At 54.6% G+C, this 26127-nt stretch overlaps 1 protein-coding gene across 10 annotated transcripts in view; it reads right to left on the reverse strand.

Annotated features, from left to right (window-relative positions):
• Positions 1-26127, reverse strand: part of CASZ1 (castor zinc finger 1) — a 207066-nt gene that overhangs the window by 85989 nt on the left and 94950 nt on the right. For 5 of the 10 annotated variants that reach the window (XM_074848248.1, XM_074848240.1, XM_074848246.1 and 2 more), the window contains exon 1: positions 7114-7242. In XM_074848248.1, coding sequence (XP_074704349.1) covers positions 7114-7162 — 49 coding nt within the window. In that variant the 5' untranslated portion in view covers positions 7163-7242. Of the gene's footprint in view, positions 1-7113; positions 7243-23037; positions 23124-26127 lie in introns of those variants that run through there. The other 5 variants (XM_074848241.1, XM_074848242.1, XM_074848243.1 and 2 more) reach the window with 2 other exon arrangements.

The following is a 26127-nucleotide window of genomic DNA, read 5'->3' on the forward strand; positions in this document are numbered from 1 at the left end:
AAAAGATGAAGACATTTGTCTACAAAACATGCCAAAAAAACATCCCCCTGGCCTGAAGAATGGAGGCCTGGGGAGAAGTTGGCTTGACATGTGGAACTGCTCATGCTCCTCCAGATAGGGGAAGGGGTGTTGGACGAGAAGCGTGATGGGGAAACACAGGCAGGAGGAGGAGGAGGAGGAGGAGGGGGAGGAGGACGACGAGGACGAGGACGAGGAGGGCTGCCTTGGGCGAGCCAGCTCAGGGAGTGGATGCATACAGGCACGGTGCTGGCAAACACCATGCGGAGAGGTGGAGCTGCTTTAATGAGAAGATGCTTCTATGACTCAGGCCTCAAAGGGATTGGGACTTTATTATTTTATTTTTCCATAATAAATTATGCCCTGGGATGCCAGGTCCCGCCGGGTTTTTCTGGAAATACCAGACAAAAGCTGGTGTTGCTACCTGGCTTTTGACAGTTTCCCATGTATGGAAGCTAGAAGTTCCTGGTTCTTCCTCTGCTCTGCCCTGGCCCAGCCAGTCTCCCAGGGAGAGGGGCTGACACCACGGCACCATTAAAACAGAAAAGCCCAGCTGGAGCCCTGCACCTCCCTGCCCAGATCCCAGAGACCCCCCCTTGCATATCCATGACAACCCGCCCTGGACCCACGGGCGCTCGCAGCCTGCGGCACTGCAGCTGCTGGGACATCGAGGGTGCCATGGGTCAGGAGGGTGCAGGAGCTCCCGGGAAGCAGGCTCAGCTCTCCCACACCCCAGCCACCACACCCCAGCTGGAGGGAGGAGCGCTCCTGCCCGACCCCCGCACCCATCCATGGACAGCAGCCAGGCCTCATTCACTTATCTCCATCACTGAAGCGCCCAGCCCTGGCTCTGGGCTGCACAGGGGAGTATGATTATGCCCACTTTATAGATTAGGAGTTATTCATCCCACACCAAATCCTCAGACTCTGCCGTGTCTCACAGACCTGTTCTGGAGCTCTCTTTGTTAGATTTAGGCTGAACTTGGCCCTAGTTCAGCTCAGAAACTCACATTACAAAAATCCCCTGTACAACCGCCTGTTTGTGGCTGCAGACCAAGCCTGCTGCCAGGGCCATCGTTCCCCCCCACCCCCAGGAATGGTGGGGGACGCACTGCAGCAGTGGTGGGAACACAGGGACACCTAACACGCAGGGCACAGACCATCCTGATCTCCTCTTGCTGCTAAGAAAGATCCACTCATTGCCACGATGATGCAAGAGCACAGAACCGGAGTGCAGAGGAAGGTGCTTTTGAGAGAGCAACTCAGGGAACATGAGGTTCAGCACAACACCAACACAGGGCACGTGAGTGTCCAGGAGCGTGGAGGTGGGCGAGTGTCTGGGGCAAATGTGCATGTGCAGGACACGGTGACAGGGCCGTAGGTGTTGGGTGTGGGGAACACCTCCAGAAATGCTCCAGTGGAGCTTGGTGTTTTTACTGATTTCACAAGAGGCTCTGCTAAAATGTCACCTCTCTAAAGCAAAACATGTGCATGTAGGTGAATCATCATTTCACACCCCAAAACCAGGAATGGGTGACAAAATGCTCTAGCGAGGCACCAAATCCCCAGGGGATTGCCATAAAGTGCACCCAGTGACTCTCCTCTTCCCATCCTCTTTCCTTGTATCTCCTTCTCTCCACCCCTTGCTCGCTCCTGCCAACCTACACGGGTTGTTCAGCTTTTATTCTGAGCATGAAACTGCCTTAGGACTGGAAGCTTTAAGCAGTTTCCCAGCCTCCAGAAATTCTCTGGTTGTGTTTCTCCATGGCAGAGCAAACAATTGCTTCGGTACCTGGCCACCACACCTAACTCCCAAACACAATGAGAACAGGATTCTTTGGGAAATTTAAACAAGAACATATTTTACACAAGTGAAGTGCGTGTTTTTGGTTCACTGTGACTATTTGTTCTCAAAAAGGGTTGACAAAATGTTTTATTTTCTGGAAACACCACATGAAGAAAGATAGGAAGTCTCTTGAGAAAGAGGGGAGGAGGCTGGTGCCAGGTCAATGCACTGGGAAGAGAAGTTAACAGCAGGACTCAGTCACTGAGCGCCCCACGGATGGGCAACAAGGGGGTCTACAGTCTGGAGCAGGGAAGAGCTGCGTCATCCCTGTCCAAAACACACTCTGCTCCACAGATGAAGCCTGTGCTTATGTGGAATGGCAGCCCAGCCCCGCACTTGCGATTGGTATTACTGTCTGCCTAACCAGCGAGCTCCTGCCAGGGACCAGGAGCCCACCAGCAGAAGCTGCACAGAAGACAGGGGGAAGCCCCAGGGCAGTGATCCCAGCCCCTGGCCCTGCTGTGTCCCATCTGCCAGTCCGGAGACAGTCCCCATCCGCAGTAGCTCTGTGCATCCCCTTCAGTACTCACTTGTGGCCAGAGTCTGGGCTTCACCCACCCAGGGGCTGATCTGTCACCCTGTCAGGTCCACCCTCCTACAAGACCACGGTGACCCAGCCCAGCCATGACCCTCCCATGCCCCTCCAGCAGCTAAGCACTGTGCACCCCCTCTACATCCTCAACCAGGCTGCAGTCACCCGGGGCAGCTCCCCAGCCTCGGCTGGTGTTTCAGCCAGTAAAATCACTGGTCAAGCTGGAACGGGGATTAGAAGCTAGCAAGTTTTTCTTTTGCTACTGATGTCTGTCTCCATCTTCCCTGGGAGAGGAAGCAGGGAGCAACAAGGTCCTGGTCCAAAGGGCTCTCAATCCTCAAAATGAATTTTACCTGTCTCTGAAAGCTGCCTCCATCTCTCACCCCCCATTGCTTTCTCCCTAGGGAAATCAGTCTAAAAGGGGCTAATGGAACAATGTCCCTCTCTCTCCCCCCTCTCATTTTCTCTCTTTTTTTTTTATTAGCATTTGTGGAATTTATTCCCAAACTCTCCTAATCTTTCGTACACAACCATTTGATTTGCATAACCCAGCCCCCTCTCATAAAAACTGGCTGCTAGTTTAATTAAAAAATGTAAATTTGCTGTCATCTCGGGGCCTGGTGAATTAGGACGACATCGGCATTTTTTATTGCTGAAGACGTCCAAATTGATCCAGTCCGCATTGAACCGGAGGGGAGGAGACAATGCCGCGTGGGACTTTTGGCTGTAGGTTCTGCCCCTCCCCTGCTTCCAGCCAAGCCTCCTCTGCCCCCTCTTTGCTTTGCAAAGTGCAGCTGAGGACGAGGACATTGGTTCTCCCAAACCCCAGCTGGATCGGCCAGCATGGCCTCTGCGATGTCAGCACTTCTGGGAGCTGAGCCCTGGGTGGCACCTGAGCTCTCCAAACCCTGGGAACGGCCGCGTCTTCAAACCCTGGGAGGGAGGGAAGGAGCCCAGGTGGAGGTGGGAGAGGCAGCACAGGCAATGGTTGTCTTCACCTTCTACAGGACTTTTCATTACTTTTCAGATAATTTTAACCAACTTTTCAGAAAGAAACCTAAACTGTAGGCTACACAGCAGCCTAGGGGTATGATTTGATATCAGAAGGAGAGTCAAAGTGGACACAGAGGCTCTCGCTGTAAGGGCAGCCAACTGCTCTGGCAGCATGAGAAGTGGGACAGACAAGGCTGCACCGGCAAAAGCCCTGAAATAAATTCCAAGCTCAGATAGTCCTTTCCAACAGTGGCAAGGAGGACTCAGAGTGGAAGCATAAATAATCCAGGAAAACAGAAAGAGAAACTGATGATATGGAAGCTACGTATTTTGATCCCTTCCAGCTGAGGTATCTGTATCGCTCACAGCCGGTTCTGGTACGTGTTGCCTCTCCCCCTCTTGGACACTGTTTCACAGCAGAAGGATGCAGTACCCGCACACGTGAGTGGACCCCGCTCTGTTGGCAGCAGACCTCGTCTAGAGGGAAGAGGACCCAGCAGACAGGGTGCAGGCAGGGGAGCAGAAGTTCATTATCTCAGGGATCAAGTTTCTGGTCTTTCTGTGAGTTATCGCTCTATAATGCCAAACCAGTAGAAACACTCCTACGGACTTCAGCTGGCTTTGAAGCATGCTCTTCAAGTAATACCTGGGCCCAGCTTAATACCATAATGAGAAGGTTAATCCCTGCCTGGGTAAACCTTTCTCCCAAGAAAGAGTCTTCACTAGGTAGGCTTAAGCACTTGGATGCCTTCCACCCAACAAGCATCTCATAGCACTACTAGAAAGTGACCTGAACACCCAAACAAACTGCCTGTGAACCTTCCGCAGACCACGAGCTCAGCACAGAAATGACACCAACCTTGACTGAGCCAATGTCTCTCCAAAAAATGTGTACTGTCAAAAAAAAAAAAAAAAAAAAGAAGAGTTGGCAACAGCCCAGAGAAGATGTTCCTACCTACTGGGTGTTTCAAACAACAACAGTGATTTGACAAAACAAAGTCACAAAATGACCCTTTGAGTGGAAAATTAGGTGTTTCTCCACCCATTTACTATAGGTTTTCTTGGTCCCCATTCCGAGATCAGTTCCTGTAATCTCATACCAAGGATAATTAGGCTGGGGAACAGTTTCCCAAAGGAAGTGACAGGTGCCCAGTCACTCAAGATATTTACAACCAGAGTTGCAGAAAAGTCACATGTAGGGAACATCTTGCCACGATCCTGGGCAGATGGACTCAGTCCATGAATTCTTTCCAGCCCTTAACACTATGAATGCTTCTGGCCCTAGAAGGTCCATGCAGGGACTGTCTGAGCTGAGAAAGCCCTCGGCGAGAGCAGACTGTCAGACCCCACATACTGAGTCCCTCTGGGAAAGAAACCCCTCCGGACTTGCCTCTGCCAGCTGGCAGCTCGTGTGAGCAGCCCTCGGGCACTGCCTCCAGGGAGCCACAGCCTGAGGGCTTGGAGAGAATTCAAGAGGCAGCGACTGAGGGAGATAAGCTGGCCCAAGTAGATAAGGGTTAGAGGTGGTGATTATGGGGCAGGTCTTTGCCCCGAGATCATGACAAGACGGGTTCACCCACACAGACCGTAATGCTGACTTAAACAGATCTCCCAGATCCTCATTTCCATGGCTTACTGCGTCCCAGGTTCCCACACCGCAGCACCGAAACCCACGCGTTCCCTGGGCGCAGCGGCGGGAAGGCCGAGCGCCCACCACACTTCTGAGGAGAAGGAGGGTCCCTTTTGGGGGGCGGGAGGTGGAGGGGGGGGGAAGGTGTCGGCTTCGCCGTCCCTTTTCGGGGGCACGGGGCCGGGCGGGGCGGCCCGGGGGCCCATTGGCCAGCGGGCAGCGCTCCAGCCGGCAGGGGGCACTGCCTCCCCGGCCGGGGCACGGCCCTGCCCGCACGCCCGGGCAGCTGCCTGCAGATCCCATCTCGGCGCTGCCACAGCTCCTCCTGGAGATGGAGATCAGGGGGTAAATCACTGTTTATTACTCTTTAAAGCATTTGCCCTCCTGCAGTTTCACCACATCCTTAACTCCTGGGCTGCCCACGCAGCCTCCCAGCTCCTTGATCTAGAAGGGAGGGCAGCCACACGCCCACGGCTGGACCCAACCAGAGCCGGCGCGACGCGCTCGCGGGTGGAAGCAGTTCCCGAGCCGCTCGGTTCCTGATAGCGATGATAGAAATAAATAAATAAGTGAAATAAACGACGACAGAATTATCCCCTCAATCAAAATATCAGAGTACATAGTTCAGGCCCAGTCAATCATCAACCCGTTTATTGCCATCTTACTCCTTATTAAAAAAAAAAAAACACCACACAAATGTACACATACGCTCTGGCAGTAATTACCCGGACCGTGGCGGATCGCCAGCGCAGGCCTCTCTGGCCCATCGCTGCCATTTAGTTTTTAAACGGAAGAGAATGGTTTACACCATTTTGGAGAAGCAGGTACGGTTGTGTTAGCAGGTACAGGGCCAAAGTGGCGGGGCTGGGTCGCAAAGAGGGAGGTAACATGGCGCAAGGGACTCCTACTGAACTCTGAACTTTCCCGCTTTGTGAAATCTAAGCGAGACCCTGCCCCGGACTGGCCAAGGGCTCGAAGACCCACCAGCACATTGAGTCCCTGAGAGCCCGCAGCGGCCATCACGCCCCAGTCTGAGGGAGCCCTGTCCACCACCACAATCCAGCTGAGCCCCCACACCGGCCCAGCCCACCACCAGCCAGACCCTGCTCCCCATCCCAATACCTGACCAAAAACCAGTGGACATGCCACATAAAGCTACATCCAAAAACACACCCAGCCCCAACACCGGGGCCTGTAATCCAAAACCAAAACATTGCCCCAGTCTGGCCACTGTTCCTCCTCCCTGTGAGATGTGAAGGGGTGGGGGAGGTCTCATATACCTCACATGGAAGGACAAAAACAAACCCATCCCAGATATGCCCAGGTTGGAAAAAAAAAATACTCATTAAATGTAATAAGCAGCCTCTTCATCCGACACTGCCTTGTCCCAAATAAATTAAATTCCTTTTCATTTAGACAGCACAGGAACCTGACAAGCAACCTTTACCAACAAGACGCCAGAACTCAGAAGGGGAAAGAAATGAAAGAGAAAACAACCCACACAACTTACAACAAATACAAACGCAGAATCATTTCAAAACCCCCATAAACTTCCCCTCCGCATCCTCTCCCGGCCAGCCCGCGCCTCGCCCCGCCGCCCCGGCCCGGCCCGGCCCGCGGGGGCCGCCGCGCTGCCGGGAAGGACCCGGCGGAGCGGAGCCCCCGGCTCACCTCGCCGCCCGCCTCCGCGGAGCCGGGGGAGAGCGGGGCCGGGGCGGCGGCAGGAGAGGAAGCCAACTTCCGTAAAACAAGTGAAAGAAAAGTGAAAGAGGCTGCGAGCCCCCGGCAGCACCTGGTGCCGCCCCCGCGCCCCGCTCGGCCCGGGAGCCCCTTCGCACCGCCCCGCACCCGCGCACCCGCCTCGGCGACGGGAAAAGTTTCGGCGGCGGCAGCGGCCCCCGGGCACCGGGTCCCGGGGAAACTGCCCGCAGCGCCCGGCCCCGCGGCGGCGGGGACGAGACGCGCGGCGGAGCGGCCGGGGCAGGCAGCGCTCCGCACCGCTCCGCCGGCACCGGCAGCCGCACCGAGCGGGGGCTCGGCCGAGCGGCGGGCGGGGGGCTGGGGGCAGGAAAAGGACAATTGTGCTGTACTTACCATAGTCGGAGAGACGAAAGCCGAATTCACTTAAATAATCAACTTTCATAATACTTAATTAATACCTAATTGCAGCTGATTGCTCCCGAATAACAAGTTGTTTAAAGCACTGATGTCATTGCCGTGCCGGTCCTCCCCGAGTCACTTTGGCAGCGGGGCCGGGGGCGGGCACCGGCCGCCGCGGGGGGCGGGGACTGGGCCCGGTGGACACGCCTCCGCGCCGGGCCCGCCGCCGCCGGGGGCAGGTGCGGGGCCGGGCCGGGCCGGGGTCACCTCGGGCGGGGGAGGGAGCGCGGGGGAGCCCCGCACTCGGGGGAGCCCCGCGCTTGGGGCGCGCAGGGCCGCGGGCTGCCCGCCGGGCTCGGTCCGGCCGCGGTGCCCCGCTCCCATCGCCGCCGGGCTGGACCCACGCGTGACCGCGGGAGCCCCGGAGCAGGCGGGGAAGGAGCCGCCGGCGCGGGGCAAACGGCGGCGGGGGGGGGGGGGGGGCGAGCGGCGTGGGTGCCCCAGGGACCGGCAAGACCCGCAGCCCTGGGGCAAGGGCAGGGCGGGCTGCTCCGGGCACGGCCGGCCCACGCGTGTCTGCGCTCGGCCGTGGGGTCCCCGTCGCCGGTGGCGGCCCGGCAGCGCTGGGCGCCTGGGCCCCGGGGTGGGGGGTGGGCCGGTGTCACAACCCTGTGGACGTTAAAGCATCTTGCCCAACGCCCCGCAGGAAGCCGGCCCTGCTCTGCCGCAGGAGCGCTTTGGCCCACAGGAGGGGTGGTTTTTCTTTTGCAGCGAATTTCCTCATTTTTTGTTGCTTTATTTTTCTAAGTAGCAAAGAATGCGAGGGAGGTTCTAAGAGGCGTGTTGGGTAAACACAGATATAAGCCTCTTTCTTTAAAACAAACGAGCAGATTATTTACCTGATTAAATAGGTATTTTGAGCAGGTTGTAGGCTGTTTTTGTGAAGACACCACGTTTGGCTCCATGGATTTTGGCAGAGCAGGGCTCCTCACCAGGGCTGGGGAGCAGCCCATGAACTCACCAGCTTTTAAATCCTTTTTATAAGCAGAACTTAATGTGCTTTTCAAAGGAGGCCAGCATCATTACCCCACTGCACAGATGGGGAAACTGAGGCACTAGCAAGGGAAGAGACTCACCAAAAGTGGCCGGACAGGTTAGTCACAGGGCTGGAAGGAGCCCAGGTCTGTTTGGCTCTGGCACACCAGGACACGCTGCACCCGGAGAGTGTCCAGAGCCCAGCGACCCAACACTGCAAGTCGTCATCTAACCCAGCTCTCAGCCAGCGCTGCAGCTGCACGCGTGGAAACGTACGGGCAGCGCAGCAGGCCAGAGGGCAGGGAGAAGGAAGGGAAGAGGGGGAGTCGTTTCTGAAAACCACAAGTATGCTGGCTTCTCCTGGAAAAAAATCTAAACAAAGTCTAGTGAAACGCAGGCACCTGGGGACCCTCCGGGCCAGGAAGCAGGGTGGGGACAGCAGTGTCCCGCCTGGGGTGCTGCCCAGGCAGCGGAGCCCAGCCAAGCCGAGCCCCTGCGTGGGACTCACCTTCCCACCTGCTGCAGGCAAGCTGCTGCGTTAAGAGATGGGCAAAACACTATCAGCATCGCCCCCACTTCCCCTCCTGGTTTCTAACCATGCCACGGGCTCTGACCAGCACCATCACCCGGTGCTGCCTTTAAAATCTTGTCTTTCTGCGTTTCACTCAGCCCCAGCGCAGACACCAGCCCGGCCAACATCCCCCCCCAGTCCTCATCAGAGCCCGCCCTGGTCCTTACGCCCGAGTCAGATGCCACAGCACCTGCCAGGGAATATCCTACCCCAGGAAGTGATGGACAGCGCCAGAAACGTTTGTGCTGGTTCATCTCTGGCTTTGTGATAGCTGTTTGGACCCAATGCTTTCCTCCAGGTGTGAGGTTGCTGACGGGTCCCGTAAGTTTACTGCACCTCATGTCACCCAGATTTCTTCATCTGCACTTCTCCTACGAACTTGATGTTTAAGCAGGGGGAGTTCTGCTCTCCACTGCTGTTCCCAGCAGCTCCAGCTGTACCGCCGACCCCTTACGAGGGGGAACACACACCGTAACACGGATGTGTCACTGCACATACACAGCCACACAGACCCTCTAAACATACCTGTTCTTCTACATGCACCAAGCTGAGCACGTTCGCACATCAGTATACAAATGTTCCCCACCCCTCCCATCCCAGCACGCACACGCTACATGCATATGCACTCCGACAAAGAAAATGATACTCTGTGCTCGCTCACATTCAAATACACACATCTCCATACGCCATGACACACATGAACCCACACACACAACCTAAACACACCCGGAGGATCCCCTCCGCAGACTTCCCACTGTCCCTCCCACTCCTCCTTGCAGGAACAACTTGCCAAGGTGTTTTTTCAGGTGAAGTCCACGCCCTGCAGCTGACGCAACGGCAAGGCCTGATTTCCTATCTCAGCGATCTCCAGTCACAGGATCAGGTTTTATTTCCCCATACTCCCTCCTTTGCCTCTTACCCAAGAAAAGTTTGTTCTTTCCTCTCTCAGAGGCTGTGGAGCTTTCTGCTCCTCTGGGGACCCCTGTGCCCCCCTGTTAGAACAGCATCTCCCCTCCTTCCCCCATCCCTCCAGCGTATGGATCCTCTCCTGCGAAAACCTGCCTCTGACAGTGCCCTGGCACAAAGCAGCTGCCAGACCCCCCAGGCCCCGGGAGCACTCGAGGGAGGCAGCACCCCTCATGCTGCTCTGAACTGCGCCACCGTGCCATGGCGAGAGCCGCCCTGTCCGCTCCAGCCGTGGCTGCCCTTTTGCAGCAGGTGAAGAGATCTCTCCTTGTCCCTTCCCACCCTCCCAGGGGCATTGGGAGCTCTCGGTAATTAATGTTTGCCAGGTGCTCAGAGATCCTCAGATGAAAAGTGCAATGGGAGGGGGAAGGATGATTAATTTATTATTATTATTACAGTTTAATGCTTTCCCCGCAGACAGTGTGCCAGGGCTGAGCAGGGGGTGAGTCACGCTGATATGTGGGACATCCCCCTTTTTGTGTCTCTTCTACCTTTGTTTTTATGCTTAGCCCATTTTCTTGGCAGTTTCTCCCTCCTTAGCTGGAGCTGACCCCAGGGCCTGGGGCCGTGCTCTGGATTCATGTGGGCTCAGGGCGCTGGCTCTCAGATTGCAGGTTGGAGATCTGGCAGCGCTGTGCTCCTCCTCCTGCTCCTGCTTGGGGAGTCTATTAGGCAAATGCTCTTGCCCTATTTCTGTAATTTTGTTTGATTTCTGTTTCGTCAAGGGAGGTGCCCGGAGGCCTCGGGGCCTGGGCGGCAGGAGCAGACAATCCGTGCTTTCTTTCCCTTTCCTTCTCTTTCGCTCCTTCCTTCTCAATTCAGTTTCAATCACATTATTGGCACATGGCGCCCAGAAAGCGTTGCCAAAGCGGCTGTGCTGAGTCTCAGTGTGCCGGGTGGGGCTCTGCTGGGATCGCTTCTGCCATTTACTATTCCTTGGTGTAACTCAAACAGTTTGACACCAGCTCCCCACCATGTGGCTGCTGCTCTTCCAGACACTCCACAGCTTCCAGCATCTGCTGGAAGCCAAATGCTGCTCATCTCTTGACCACTGCCCAGAGGGAATGACTGTAGCAGGCGCAGGCCATACGGCAGTGAACGTACACTGCGCGTCCTCACGCTCCACAGGGGCCCAGAAGACTTAGGGGGAAGGAGTGGCAGGGGTTTAAATGCACTAACAATTAGTTACAATTTACTACAGCGATTAAAAGTGCAGCCTGGGGATTTCAGGGCAAGGAGGCAAGGGGATAGTCCTACCCGAGCATCGCATCCAAGAGGGAAGGTACCTGGCACTGAAGAGCAGGCACTCTGCCTGCAAAACCAGCAAATGCCACCCTGAGCCAGCCCAGAGCTGCCCCCACGAAGCCCTGAGCCCCAGCTCGGCACACCAGGCACTGGGATGGCTTCCGGAGGCATCTGGAAACCGCTGCCCAAGGGCAGGTCCCAGGCTGGGCAAGACCCATTCCTGCAGAGCACAGGGCAAGCACAAAACAAAAAGGTGATTTCTGTCTAGAGGAACTGCAAGCCAGCTTGTGTTCCTGCACAGACACGCTTGGATGCAAACAAAAGCACATGCCATGTGCACACACACATGTTCACACGTAAGTGTACAAACACGGGAGGTCCTGCGTACGGCTGCTGCAGCTCACCGGTGTGATGCCCACCTGGGCACCCAGGACAGCGCTGGATTGTCATGGACGTTTTAGCAGAGACTGTCCTGCTCTGGACGTATGTGGAAGGCCTGATGCCACGGAGATGACAAGTGGCTCTGGGTAGAGAGGAGCTGCTACCCTACTTACTCCCCAGAGGAATGACTCGCTCCCCCGGTAACTGTCCTGAAATGGGCTGGGTCACACCAGCAGACAGGGAAAGGCTTTTGACATGCAGCCCAGCAAGCAACAGCGGTGGGACAGGCAGAGAGACAGGCTGGATTTTACAGAACTCTGACATGTGTGAAGTAGGGATGGTCTCCATAAATTCACTCTGGATTCGACCTGGCTTGGGCAGGAACAAGAGGCAGAAGGGAGGGAAGCAGAGGGAGCCTGGCACGTTATCTGCTCTGCTCTCCCTGCCCCATCACAGACAGAGGCTGTGTCAGCCCTGCTTCCACGTGGGGGTACAGAGGGACGCTGGGGACTGTCCCCGATGGAGCAGGTGGGACGGACACTCCTTTGTTACAAGGGCCAGCAGGGAAGTGAGGGGAGACGATGGAGGAGGTAAGAAATGAGCAGCAAGAGCAGAGAGATGAGACCCTGGACTGCATACAGCGGGAACTGACGGCGACCCCTCCTCTGGGATGTGACAGCAGCACCCCCACCCCCCAACAGGGAGGGAAGGCAAAGCATCCCCTCGTGCGTGAGGCACAGGGATGAGCGCGTGCCGAGAGATGCCCATGATGCAGCACGCGTGCATCCGTGTGGGCTGGCCCTGCTTGTGCAACGAGGCTGCCCGAGCATCACCAGTGCTGACACAGGGGATATGCCAACACACACGCAAGTGGCTCTGAGCAAGCCCGGGTACACGCTGGTGCCGCGTGCACACACGCACCGGCGCAGCACCGGCAGGGACATGTGTGCCCATGCACCAGGATATGTGTGCAGTGAAGTGGCACATGGACATCACCGTGAAGAGGCAGCAAGGACCCCGGAGGAAGCGTGGCCGCGGCCCCTCGGGAGCCCTGGCAGTGGGCCGGAGGGGGTGCGGGGAGCAGCGGCGGGCGGTAAGTGTGAGGCAGACGCAGCGATTGCATTACTGAAGGAGCCCGGGCTGGCAGTGCCGAGCTATCGTCCCTGTAATCCTGTTAGCCAGCAATCTCCATTCCGAAAGAGCTTCATTTCTTTGTGAATATTTGTAAACTAGATATCTAATGGAAAATTATAGGAAAATTATAGTGAAATTCATGACGAAGAAATCCGATTAGCCCTAATTCAATTATGCCATCTTAGCCCACACAGCACATTTCCCATTTTTTTCCCATAAATACCAATGCCAGGGGTCCGGGTAATCAAATAAAATTGAAAATCATCTTCCCATTAAATTCAATTAGCTGCAATTTCTAAAGCCTATCAGAGATTTTAATTACTAAATTATAAAATTCTCCAATGCTAAATTGAAACTAAAAAAATTGCACATCCTTGTATTTCAGAAGAAAAAAACCTAGCAGAAACCTTGAAAAATACCCTTCTCCTCCCATCAGCACCCACGTGAGCACGGGTCTGGGCAGTCTTCACCAGAGAAATCATTGTGGAGGGACATGAACCAGGCCTAGGGAAGAAGGTGGCTACCTCTGAGGGAAAGAGCTCGGACATCAGCTGAGATTAAAACCTAAAAACTGGCCCTAATTACAACTCAGTTGGGTTGAAAGAGGACAGGGGAGAGCCTAGTGATCTCAGCATCTTTGCTCCCTTTTCCCAGAGGAGCCCCTCAGTTCTAGCTGGTTCTCAGCGCCTCTGCGCTGCTTTGCCAGTGACTAGTGACAAGCCACCACGCTCCTCTAGCCTCCAGTGTAACAGCCGAGACTCTCGAGGAGCTGAAACGAGTTTTGCCTGCAAATGGGCTCCGTGAGGCAGTCCCTCGAGTCTCTGTGTGCCAAACCCAGGGCAGGAGAGCTGGTGATGCCCAGAGGGAAGCAGGAGGGCAGATGCTAGCTTTGTGCTTCTGATAAAGCTTCCTGAATAATAGCCATGCAAGCCTGGTCCTGACACTGAATTAAGGGAAGCTGGAGCCCTCAGCAAACTGATTTAGCTTGAAGCACTACTTCAGTGAACACGTGGGATGTTTCAGAGGAGGGGGACGTGATCACCCTTCCCTGATAGCACAGGGAACTCTCTGAGTTCACAGAGGCACCAGGCAGGCAAGCCCATCCCTGCACTGTTCTTTATTCAACAACCAAACCAAGCAGGCAAATGGGGAACCAACAAAGCCTGTGCCTACAGATGCTCTCTTCCAGCCCTGCTTCTCCGGGGACCAACATGGCACAGCAACGTGTTGAGGGGCAATTAACTGTGTGAACAAACAGTGGGAGGAGAAGTGAAGCTCAGCTCTCCAGTTACAGTACCTGACCCTCTATGAGGCAGCGAGTGAGGATTTTCCGACATCACTTTTATGCCAGAGAGCACTTTTGCGTGGTACCCTAAAGGGTTTATTCATGCACTAACATAAACGAAGCCAGTTTCTAACGCATTTCACAGCTTTAACTAGGTGCTCAGGCTGCCCCGAACCAGGCCGATACTCGGTTTAATTTACTGGGCGCCCGAAAGTTGCCAGCAGGGAGTTGCCCGCAAACAGAACAACAACAAAAAAGTTAATGATCTGGGCTTTTTCTTTAATAAATAGGCAAACTGGCTGAGCCGGATTGTTGGCTGGGATTCGTCTCCCCTTTATCACCCTGGAGCTTCTGTGACACATTCTCCAAATCATCAGCATTTTGCAATTTGAGGTCGTTACCAAATACTATTTTTTTGCCAAGGAAGGGAGAAAAATAAATTAATAATTAAGAAGCCCAAGCAGGGAGAGGCTGTGGGTTGGATGGTGCTGCCACCTCCGCGGGGATTGCTCAGGCACCTGGCAGCCCGCCCAGCGTGCACCTCGGTCGCCGGCTCACCCTGGAATGTGGTGCTGGCACCCAAGTGCTACTTGATTTTACTACGAATTAATCAAAGTCTCTTCTGCAAACGTCTAACACTAAATCACCACTGGCTGAGCTTCAAATGCAATTCCCCCGTTCCAGGGATCCAGCGCAAGGAGATTACCAGCTCCAGGTGAAAAGCTGAAGGGGGTTTCCTCTCTGCACATCTCCTGGTACTCCAAGGCATCAGCCTCTCCCAGCTGGAAGGAGAATAGATTTCCTGCAACTCTTCTCCCGCTCACAGCAGGTAACCACACAGACGTTCAAGATATGCTGGGATAAATCTGTCTGTGCTGCCTGACTAGAGTGTACTTACACCAGAGAGGAATTTGACTTGACTGCGAGCTGCTGCAGACAGCAGAGGACTGTATCTGTAGCATGTGTGTGCCTGCACCCCTACGTTCACACAGCTGTGGATGCATCTACATGCACAAGGGCATGCCGAGATGCGAACCTGCGAGATCCTGCGTGGGGACGGCTGTCTGCACGTTTGCGCACACGTATGTGCACAGCCTCGTGCCACCCATGTGTACAGGGCTGTGCAGTCAGGCGTGGCGTGGCTGTCCACAGCCAGAGGTACACAGACTTTCTCTGCGGGCGTTCTTGCCGTGTCAATGTCTGCATGCCTCATTTGTCACCGAACTTGCAATACCGAGCACCCTCCTCGTCCCGGCCGGCCCCCCAGAAGGCGGTGTGCTGCACCTGACACTCGGGATGGCAACGGCACACGTCCCCGCTCCGCTCTAGAGACACAGCACTGCCCTGAGCCATGGGCGAGTTGTATTCCCCTCTCCACACTTTGCCTGTCTCAGAGCCCTCTCGTATTTTCAGTGCTCACTAGACCGTGAATTCACCTTCATACCAGTTACAGGGTTATTTAGCTTCTCCTGACGCCAATAACCGCCAAACTTTCACTGGCAGCTCAGCTTTCTCCCGGGAGACATGAAGCACTCCTCTCTCACCTGCCCACGGTGCCCTCTCCCCCCCACACACACCCCCCAGGAGCACGTGGGACAGATCCCCGAGCAGGACACAGTCAGTGCCTAGGGACATCGCTCACCCACCAGCCACAGCCTTTTAACCCCACCCACATCTACACTGTGAGAAAGAGCAACAGAGCAGAAGAGTTAAAAACTGGATGGAGAGAGTGAAATAGAGGAGAGGGAGACAGAGAGAAAGAGGAAAGGGGTGATAAAGCAAAAATGGTACAAACAGAGGAGGAAAAAAATCCCAAGGCAACAGAGAAAGGAGCAGGGAGGGAGGCAGGAAGAGCGCAAGGACATACTGTGGTTTTTTTGCCCCTGCACACCCCACAAAGCAACACCCTCCAGCACTTGACAGTAACATATTCTACAGCTTCCCCTGAAGTCTTAGGGATCAACTAGAGAGCCCCTGTGCAGCAGCTGGAGTAGCTGTGTGTGGGCTGGGACACTGCTGAGGAGTAATGGGGATGATCTGCCTGGATGGAAAACATGGGGCTCCCCACTGGGGTGCCTGAAGGCTGGGGGAGTGCAGAAAACCCCAAATGAGAGGGTGAAACCTCCGTGCTGGGCCATGCACAAGGAAGGTCAGCAGCCTGTCCCTCTTACTGATCCTCTGTCACAAGGAAACCCTCTCTGCTCTCCTTCGCTGGCCCAGAGCCACCTCTGCCGCTCACCCTCCCACTGGCTCGGAGCCATCTTTGCCTGTTCCCCCTGCTGCAGGCCTGTAAGGCACCTTTTTGCCAGCTTTCCCCTCCACTGCCACAGCACCCCTCTCTCAGCATGATGTCTTTGGCCCAAGGCCTTGCTGCTCACCCCGGCCACGTGGGCTTGCTCCCTCGTCTCCTGGGCTTCCCCATTCTGACTGAACATTTCCCAGCTGAAGCAAGTGCTGCAGCGACATTTCACTCTGAAATCAAGCATGTGCTGACAGCAAGTGGCATCCCCAGGAGCTCCTTCCTGGCCCCCAGGGCTGTGCATGGACAGACACAGCTGACGGGGTGCACAAACCACTGCACTACTTGTGGTGCCTCTTCCCACCCGCGTCCCCCCCGGGGTCTGGCCCAAGCCATGCCTGCAGCAACGCAGCCTTCCCACCTGTCCCACCGTCCCCATCTCCCATCCCCACAGCCCCTCAGAGCAGCTTGGCCTGCTATCCCAGGGGACAAAATCCCCCATCCGTTGGCCCAGGGATTTCAGTTCTTTGCTGCTGTAGCAGAGAGCTCAAAGTGAGCACTGCGCTATCTCACCACAGCTGTGGTCCTGGGATAAAACTCAAACATGACTCCACTGAGCATGCAACAATACATTCCCACAAGCACAGGGTTTGCACAGGCACAGGTCTGCACACGTTAAATGGAATAGCATGGACCTGGGAAGGGAGTTGGAGGGACAGAGCTGCTCTGGTCCCCGAGACAGCTGTAGCTGTCCTTACCTAACACCACAGACTGCAATACAGGAGCTGCAAGAGCCCAAAGGGGCGAGAACAGGAAGGACTGAAGCAGTAGCTCTGGCACAAGCCCATCACAGCCAAACACTCTCCCCTGTCCTCAAGCTTCCTTGGGACAGTTCCTACTGCTGGAGTTTCTGCTGGATTCACGCGACCACCCTGCAAAGGCAGATCTGGGGAAACACAGCAGAGACACCCCCGTCGCCTCACCTGCCCCGGGAGCACACCCCAGCCTCCTGCTTTCCCCATATCGCCATTAAAAAAAAGCTCTGTGCAAACAATAGATCAATAGAGCCCCCGCCTCTTCGGAAGGAAAACAAACACCCGGATCACCGCAAATTAGAGAATGTTTCGCTTCACTTCATCCAAACAGCCTGACAATTTTTTTGGGTTGTTGCCACGGTGACAGAATAACACAGCGTTCAGCCTGTTGCAGAACAATCAATTAAGTTAATGCCTCCGAGTGCCTGTTTACTCTTCCATTTAGGAGGTGCTGCTCTTGCTCACTCTCTTTCTCTCTTGCTTGTTTTAAATTTCTCATCCCTTGCTTCCTTCTCCTATTTCTTCTCTATTTAACCTAAAATAAACTCCCTTCCCTCAACTACCTCCTGGCTTGTAAGGAGCCTCCCACTTTTTGGAATGATCACCTGGAATAATCTTCTCTGTCTCCTGTCATTTCTCCTTTCTTCCTGGAAAAACAAGGAGTGGGGATATACCTTTATCTTTCACGATACAGTCCTGTCCCCTCCTCCTGGTGTGCCCAGGAACTTTCAAAGTTTCTAAACATCCCCAGGGCAGAGTAACTCTGATTTTAACAAGATGATGTAACTTTTCAGCTAAAGACCTATGAAGTGATCAGAAACCCTTCCACTACTGCTATTTTTCACACTGTGAGCCATAACCATAAATGAAGACTCATCTTGTCCTAAATGCTGTTTAAAAAGAACTATAAAAGGGCCTCACAAGGGTCTAGGCCTTATCCTACAGTCCACATTGAAGGAAACTTCTAAATATGTGCTTAAATGACTTTGCAAAGCTTAAGCAAAACTCACCCTGGTGCTCAAAGCATTTTGCTAAACTGAAGCCAATGTTAGGATACTTTAACAGGGGCACAATCACCAGAAGATTGTGGCAGATCCATCACTGCAGTTCTCTGAAATAAATAAACACCAAAGCATCTCTCGGCTCTGGCCCTGACCACCAGCAGGATGCCAGGCCTTTAACAGACTCGCATGCTCTTCCCACTGATCTTGTGGATTTATTTCCTGCCCTGCAGCCAGCGTGAGCAGTGACACTTGGCTGTGTAGCTTCACTGCCTGTCTGCAGCTACTTTCCCATCCTTGCTTCACTGCCTGTCTGCAGCTACTTTCCCATCCTTGCCCAGTGAACAGAGATAACAGCCCTGGGTCACCCCACAGCCCTCCTGCAGATGCTGCAGCACATTACAGGGCACCAAAATCACAGCTCCACCATCAGGGAGAGGGAAATAAGGTACCAGAGAGTGAAAGGATTTATCCAAGGCCAAGCCTGGGATACAATTCAGGGCTTTTGCCTCCTGATCTCTCTGCGCCCCAGTGCTGTCTTCCTCATGAGCACAATACTTCTATGCTTTTATCTTTGAAACCCCAGGAAAAGCATCCACCTCCTTCACATCCTCATACACTGAAAGTAAAGGAAAAGGCAAAGGCAAGAACGACGTGAAAGCATGCAAATTCTGTGATACTGTCTTCTCATCCTACCACTAGCAACAAGTGCTTAAATGTAAAGTGTCCATTAATTTAGTATTGAACAGATGGAACAAAACTGTAGACAGAGCAGACAGGGAAGAGGGGGCCTCAGACACAAGTTAAAATTACAGGAATAGGGTCAAATACAACATCTCCCCCCTGCTTCCCAAGCTGGATCCTCTTCAAAGGACTGTTCTCACAAGCTAACACTGCCACCCTGCTCAGTGGGGAGCGGCGAGGCCGGGTCTGCGCACGCTGCCGGACAGCCGTGGCAGGCCCCAGCAGCGCGCTCCCTCTCCCCCTCCCCGAGACGAAGTTGTCAGCAGAACCTGTTGGAGCAGGGGCTCGTTGACTGCTCCCTGTCCATTACAGCCCAGATTATAAGCATATTGCACAGTGCTCTCTGCACGGTGCTGGGGAAATCCAATACGCTGAAAGGTTAATGCAATCAATTAGGGTGACAAGGAAGTAGAGTAAAGCCTTCTGAGTAGATGAAAGGGAAAGAGAGATGGAGACAGAGAAAAGCAAAGAGAAGCGGGGGGGGGAAGGAGCAAAGAAAGACGAGTGGGAGGAGGAGGAAGACAGTATACAGGGCTTGTGTTGTGAACCACAGGGCAGTGGTGTGGCCAAGGGCATTATCTGGCCCCAGCACAGACAGAGTGGTGTGATCCACAGGGGCAAGGCAGGCCATGGATCCCAAGGGCAGCAGGTGGGCCAGGACTCCCCCTTCGTGGCTTCTCCTGCCCTCTCCCGTGGAGTGCGGAGCCCTGCTCAAACTGCAGCTGCCCAGGATGTCCTGCCAGTCTGCTCCCTAATACTGTTCACTTGGGAGCCTGGCAAAACTCTCCCTGTGCCTTTGCTGCCCAGCTACGCAGAAGGGGTGGAAGCAACTGCTTGGGTTCAGAGTTGTCATGAAAGGCAACGTATCTCAGCAAGCCATGGGGAAGCATAAGAGAAGGAGAAAGAGGGAACAGGAAGGACAGAGAGAACTTCCTCTGGCTGTTCATACGCTCTGTGCACACAGAAAGGTGAGGGTGAACATGTGGCTTCTCTCCATAAACCTCCTAGCTAGACACTGGTCGTCACCACCGACCACTTGCCTGCACCTACCCCCTGGTGTCGCGAGGAATTTTTCTTTTGGTCTGGCTGTGTGGGGGCTCAGCCCTGCCGGTCTTGGGAGCACCTGTCAAAGAGGTGAGATCTCTTCTCTCTTACTCTTCCAGCCTCCTTCCACGTGTGCCAACCTGGGCTGTCCCACAAGGCCAGAGGACAAACGCCTGCCAAAGCCCAGCAGCAGCAGGTTCACCTCTGCCCGCAGAGACAGTTCGATGAGGATGCAGCAGCACTCAGCCCGCCAGCACGGCGTTGAGACCCCACTGTCATAACGTACACCCTGCTGCTCCATCCTGCAGGGCACAGGCCTTTCCCCGGGGCATTCAGCTCAGGGGAGAGCCCTGTCCTTCCCCTCTGGCCCCCCTGAGCTGCTGCAGGCTGGCTGAGCTCCTGCTCTCTGACCCCCCAAGCAGCGCAGTACTTCATTAACCTGGGCTGACAGGTCAGCGAGTGCAGCCCCTTCCTACCACGGCTCCTGCTCGTGCACAGCTCGGCCTAGGAGAACGTGACACCAGCTCATTAGGACAAATTATTACTCTATAACCCCTGCCGCAATGTCCCTTAATATGCCTATTTAGCAAGAGACAAGTCCTGGTGGGCTCCTCGGCATTAAAACAACCTCACAAATCACCAGAGGCACAAGCACTGTGATCTCCGCTTCCAGGGGCGGAGGACAGGGCGGCTGAACCCCGGCTGGGTGCTGGGGGTTGCAGAGTCCTGAGCTGTTCTGCTGCAAACAAAATGAAACTCTTGGTGTTGCTGGGGGGGATGTTTTGCAGGCAAGGAGTTGCTGTCTGACTGCGGCTCACCATGCAGCCAAACACGCACCCAAGTTTCAGTACGAGGTGATGCTCCCTGGTTGAAATCCACTGCAAAAGTATTCTGGGATGCTCATTCAAACTGCTGGGCCTGCTTCACTCTGCCTCATCCCTGCCTAACTCTGCCCTCCAGCACTACCATCAGTGTCATGTTCCACATGAGACCTGCAAGATTCAAATGCTTCCTCTGTTTCCTTGTGATACATGTGAAGTCAGTGCTTGGCCTCACAAATTTGTCCACAACACTAATTCTACTTGCTAGCTCCTTGCAGGTTAACCAGCAAAGCCAGAGCACAAGTTTGGAAGCTGATGCTGTTGGCAGGCACCGTGTGCTGCCTCCTCACGTAAGGCTGTGCTGAACTCTGGGGGAGTAAGCCCATTGCACATGAAAGCAGTTGGCTTGCACTGTGTGGGGAGAACAGGACTGCAGGCTGTCTGGGGCTAATCCAGAGATTACAGAACCTCCACAATTTAGGGCACAGTGAGTGAGATATCACAGGAGAAGACAGAAAACGCGGGCAGATGTCAGAGGAGGGCTGCTACTGAACAGGAACGGGGAGCATGAGGAAATCAACCTCCAGCCTGACCTGTAGGAGAGGGAAAAGGGAGAAAGAAAACAGTGATTCATATAACAGAACACCGAAGAGGGGAGAGAAAGAGAGAAGGGACAGCAGTGCCATACCAGGCAGAAGAGAGTGAGGAAGAAAAGTAACAGAAAGAAAGAGATAAAAAAGTGTGAAAAGCGTGTGATGCTGGGCACAGAGGAGGGCAGATTGAGAGCAAACAGACAGAGAAATGAGGGACCTGAGAGAAAGAGAGAGAGGGAGGGCGGGAGGAAAAGAAGGAGAAAAGAGCAAGAATAGCCACGCAGCGAGGAGCACGCGGGCGAGGCAGAGCGCTGTAACCAGGGTTGTGAAGCATGAAAAGGGAAGAATCTGCCTGTTCCTTTCAGCACTCGGAGCATGGCGCTCGGTGGTGACCTACACTGTGCCCGGCTGTGATCACGTTTTCAGGGCCACTGCCTGCCGATCCCAAACAATGATGGGGAGCCTTTGAAGTCAGAGAAAGAAGCCGCAATGTGAACTGGGGACTTTCTTTTTTTTTTTTTCTTTTTTCCCCCCTCCATTTTTTTAAGGGCGGGGGAAAGAGGGAGGAAAAGGAAGAGCTGAAGTGGTGGGGGGAAGGTTGGGGGAGAGGTTGCAAGGACAAAACAGAGAGTTGCTCTCAGCGGGGTGCCCCGAAACGAGAGAGACAAAAAGAAAACAAACAGTTTATGAGTAGGGCACATGCTGCCTGTGTCTGCATGCCCCGCGCTGCCGGCCCCCCGTGCTCCCAGGGAGGCTTCTGTTCCCCAGCAATGATGGATGGACGCATAGGGCCATTCAGGCCTGCCATGTTACAGCAGCGGTATTTACATAACACTGGCCTTCCACCGGTCACCTCTGACACTGCCCAGCCCGGCTTGGGGCCCCCTCCCGCCCCAGCCAGCCCGGCCCCCCCGATACTGCTCGGACGCAGCCTATGAGCTCCCTGATGCTGGGGCTCAGGGGTCCCCACTGCTGCAGGGATGCTCTGAGCACAGACACACCGCGGCGAGCGCTCCCGGCACGTCTGAGGTGATGTCTCACAGGGCCGAGCGCTGCCCACCCTCCCCACCGCCACTGCCCCTCCTGCCCTGGCCTGGGCTCAGACCTGCCTTGGCGCCTGGGGAGGGAGAGGAGCAATGGGAGAGGCGAGACTTGGCGGTGCTGCAGAGGGTACAGCGCAGAGACGCGGGGAAGAGAGTGGGAACTCTTCGGGTGACACACAAGGGAGCCCCGTGGTCCCCCTGGGGTCATGAGGAAGAGACAAGGCCAGCGGGAACTGCCTCGGTGTGGCAGGGACTTCTCAGCGGCCATCACCTGAGGTGGCACAGGGACTCTCTTACCCAGCTCATTTTAAGAGGCTTTTAAGAGAGGCAATCATCTTTCATTTCCCTGGGCTCTAGACCTCTTACTTTTATCAGGCACGGACTAAGGGGTCATCCAGCTCTAGGAGACTGTGAAGTTGCGGGTTTTTTGCAGTAACACAGACCATGAGGTAAAGGGAAAACCCAGGAAAGTCAGGATTCTGCTGGAGACACAGAGCTGCTTCCATCCTACCAGCACGGTGCTGCAGTCTGAATAGATAAAAATGTGCCAGAGGAGGAGGAGAGCATGCACATCACCATCTTAAATTATGTGAACTGAGCTCAGCAAAACCTCACAGTAGATGGAGACTGCATCCTATTCAGTGAAAGGACCTTATCCATCTCCCACCAGCCCACTTGGACAAAGATAAAGTGGCACCCTCCTCACCGAAGCCCTTACACACTTTTTTATCTGTAAAGATAGAGGCAGCAGAGAAGATATTGAGGAAAACCCACAGTGACAAAACCAGGTGCCCAGAACAACTGGCGTACAAAGACAAAGACGAGATTAGGACACATATAGGCCATGTCTGCATTAGACCTTCTTCTGTTTTCATCTCTCTTTATAACTGACAATGGTCCAACCCCAGAAGTTCTAGTGCAGACACAGCCACAGCTAGCAGGCCATAAAGTGTGAGAGACACGCAGAGGAAAAGAGAACCCAGGAGGGCGTAGTGACATACCCATTGCAGTCTGAAGTCTCTCCTACCTTTCGGAGATTTCAAGGCCTGGTTTCTTGCCTCGTTTTTAGCTCTACATTCACTTCATCCTGGGGAGGGAAGAGAAAGAATCCAGTTAATACACAGGGCACACCTGACCAAGAGCCAAGGCACAGACACTCACAAAAGATGGGTGAGAACCCAGCTGCAAGCGGGGCCAGCTTGGGGCGTTCAGACTTCGCAGGGGAACAAAGTGCTTTCCTGCTCCTGGCTGCACCATACAGTGCCATGCACACCACGAGACACGCAGCACTCCCACACTCCACTGTGCATGAGACTCCTAACAAGGGCTGGGAATAATTTAGCATAGAGAGAGCAGCTATTACTGGCCTGAATCCTGCTTCCCAGGTACCACAGACAGACCTCGTGCTGGTCTGCACTATACTTTGCCCACACATCCAAGGATGCCTTCTGCTCCACGCCAAATTTTTCCCTTTCTAATCTCCTCTGCTGACCCCTCTTTCCCAGCGGTTCACCAGCATGCTAATGCTGATGTGTCCCTTGCACACCCCTGGGGCATAAAATGACGGGGTGCAGGACTGGGTCTCAAGGCACTGAACCCCCTCATCCACTCATCTGTGCGTCTTCCTTCCTGGAGAATGCAGAGAGCGAGGAGGAAAGAGAAAAGGGACAGGGGAAAAAAAGTCACAGTAAAACACATGAAAAGTAAATTGAATTATTTAAAACCATATGTTCCAAAAATGTGACAGAGCATAAAAGCCGTGCCGTGAGACTTCCGGAGGGGGTTATCCTGCACAAGCAGGGTGGGAGGAGAGCTCGTGGGAGGGGGAGGACTGCTCCACAGCCAGCCAGGGACTTCCCTCTCCCAGAGCCGGAAGGTGGCAGGGAGCACGGGGTGGCTTCATGCAAAACGGCAAGGGTGCTTGGCCCATTCCTGCAGTCTCTGTTTTGCAGCCCTGCCAAAACAGCTATCACAACTGCCCGAGACACAGCAGTGAAATGACAAACTGGCCCGAGGTCACACACAGCGAGTCCGTGGTTGAATCTGAGAGCCCCAGCCGCCTGCGCCAAGCACCGGCTCACAGCATGCCTCCCTCTCCGGGGTGCAGCGGTGTGTGCCACGACTCGGCCCTTGCAGGGACCTTGGAGAGCAAAAGTGAGATGGACTTGGCTCTGGGGACTCTGCGCTGCTGCTGTGGCTTGCCCCTGTGTTTTGGGGCCCTGGTGCTCCGGGCGTGCGGGCGGCCTCCTCCCGTCACTCACACTCCGCCACTGCCTGCACGCTGCGCCAAAGATAGATGCCTGGTGTTGGCTGGGACCCAGAGCAGGAAGGAGCTGGTGAGATATCCCAGATGGATGGATGGACACGGAGCGCAGGGAGCCCCTCGGGTGAGGAAGATGCATAACCAGACTGGCTCCTTCCCTTTCCACTCAAATCCTGGTGCTAACAAGGCTGAGGGCACAGCTGGAGTAACAGCTCCCACACTTGAGGTCCTTCTCCCACCCTGGCACCCTCTGTTCTTCTGGCTCTCTCATCCCTCCTCGCACCTTTTCCTTCCCTTTGTTCTGCCTTTCTTCCTTGTTCTTTCCATCATTTTCTCTGCCATTCTGTCATGCTCTTTTTTCCCTCCCTCCCTTTTGTTCTCTCCCTCTTTCCTGAGCTCTCTGTCTGTAACTCTCTCTGCCTTCCTGGCTTCACTCCCTCGCCCCTGTGCACGGTCAATTCTTGGGTTTGAGTTTTTAATTGTTTTTTTTTTTTTTACTCCCCTTCTTTCGGCCGCAGCTTATCAATGATGCAAGAGGAATAACGCCAATTTACTTAGAATGTGTAATCCCCAAATCAGATTGGGGGATTGTATGAGGCAATATGACCTTGCATATGTCTCCATTAAAGCCAGCCAGGCCTCCTCTTGTATTCTGTGTTCCCAGTACATATTTAGACAGATAACGCTAATTGTACTTGACATGTCCTCTTAAGGATGGACTCTTCCCTCCCCCAGCTCTGCCTGCTTCCCTGCCTGACAATGCGCCAGAGCAGAGCCCGCTCGCTTGCAGCGTGGCACGGCACGGCACCTGCAGGGCTGGCTGGCCGGGTGGCCGTCCGCCACAGCCCGCATGCCCGGCTCCGCTGTGGGAGCGCCAGCCGGCCTCCCTGGAGCTGCACGCCTCCGTGTGGGAAGCAGGGCCGGCCAGCACGGGCAGGGCATGGAGCACGGGCAGGGGGAGCGTTGCTGGGACGTAGTTAATCTGAGATTACACACTGTTACTGTGACAAGCTTGGATTCTCCAGCAAAATGAGTGGTGTGTTGCCGCCTCTGAAGCCATGGGTGCCACCTCACCCTTCCCCTCTTCCTGTTTACCGTACTGCCACCCTCCCTCCTCCTCCCCCCCACCTCGTCCCTGACTCCTTGCCCTTTTCCATGGGGCTTCCCCTTTCACTTGCTCCAGCCCCCTCCTCTGCTTCAGGAGGCCAAGGGCTGGCTCCTTCTCCCGAGTCAGAGGGAGACGAACTTTTTGGGTACAGGCCCCAACCATGACACAATACCCCTCACCAGAAAGCTAGATCTAGTTGAAGATGCCCCTGCTCATTGCAGGGGGGTTGGACTAAATGACCTTTAAAGGTCCCTTCCAACCCAAACTGTTCTGTGATTCTATGATTTCTGCATGGTGTTCCCTAGAAGCTGGAGCTGGGATCCATGGGCCAGTAGCCAGATATAAATATTTATCTGAATAGCTTTATGCCTGGATATGGGAGCTGAGAGGTGCGGGGTGGAAGCCCTTCCTTGGAAAGGAGGGAGACTTTGAAAACGGTCATGGTGAGCGAGTCTCCTCTCTTTGTCCGAACGCTTTGGAGCTTTGTGCTTTCTGGTGAGGGGTATTGTGTCATGGTTGGGGCCCCATCCAGCCTGACCTTGAATGTTTCCAGGGATGGGGCATCTACCACCTCTCTGGACAACCTGTTCCAGTGTTTCACCACCCTCATTATAAAAAATTTCTTCCTTATATCTACTCTAAATCTACCCTCTTTTAGTTTAAAACCATTACCCCTTGTCCTATCGCAACAGGGCCTGCTAAAAAGTTTGTCCCCATCTT

This window comes from Strix aluco, chromosome 22 (genome assembly GCF_031877795.1).
Source record: "Strix aluco isolate bStrAlu1 chromosome 22, bStrAlu1.hap1, whole genome shotgun sequence".
NCBI lineage: Eukaryota > Metazoa > Chordata > Aves > Strigiformes > Strigidae > Strix > Strix aluco.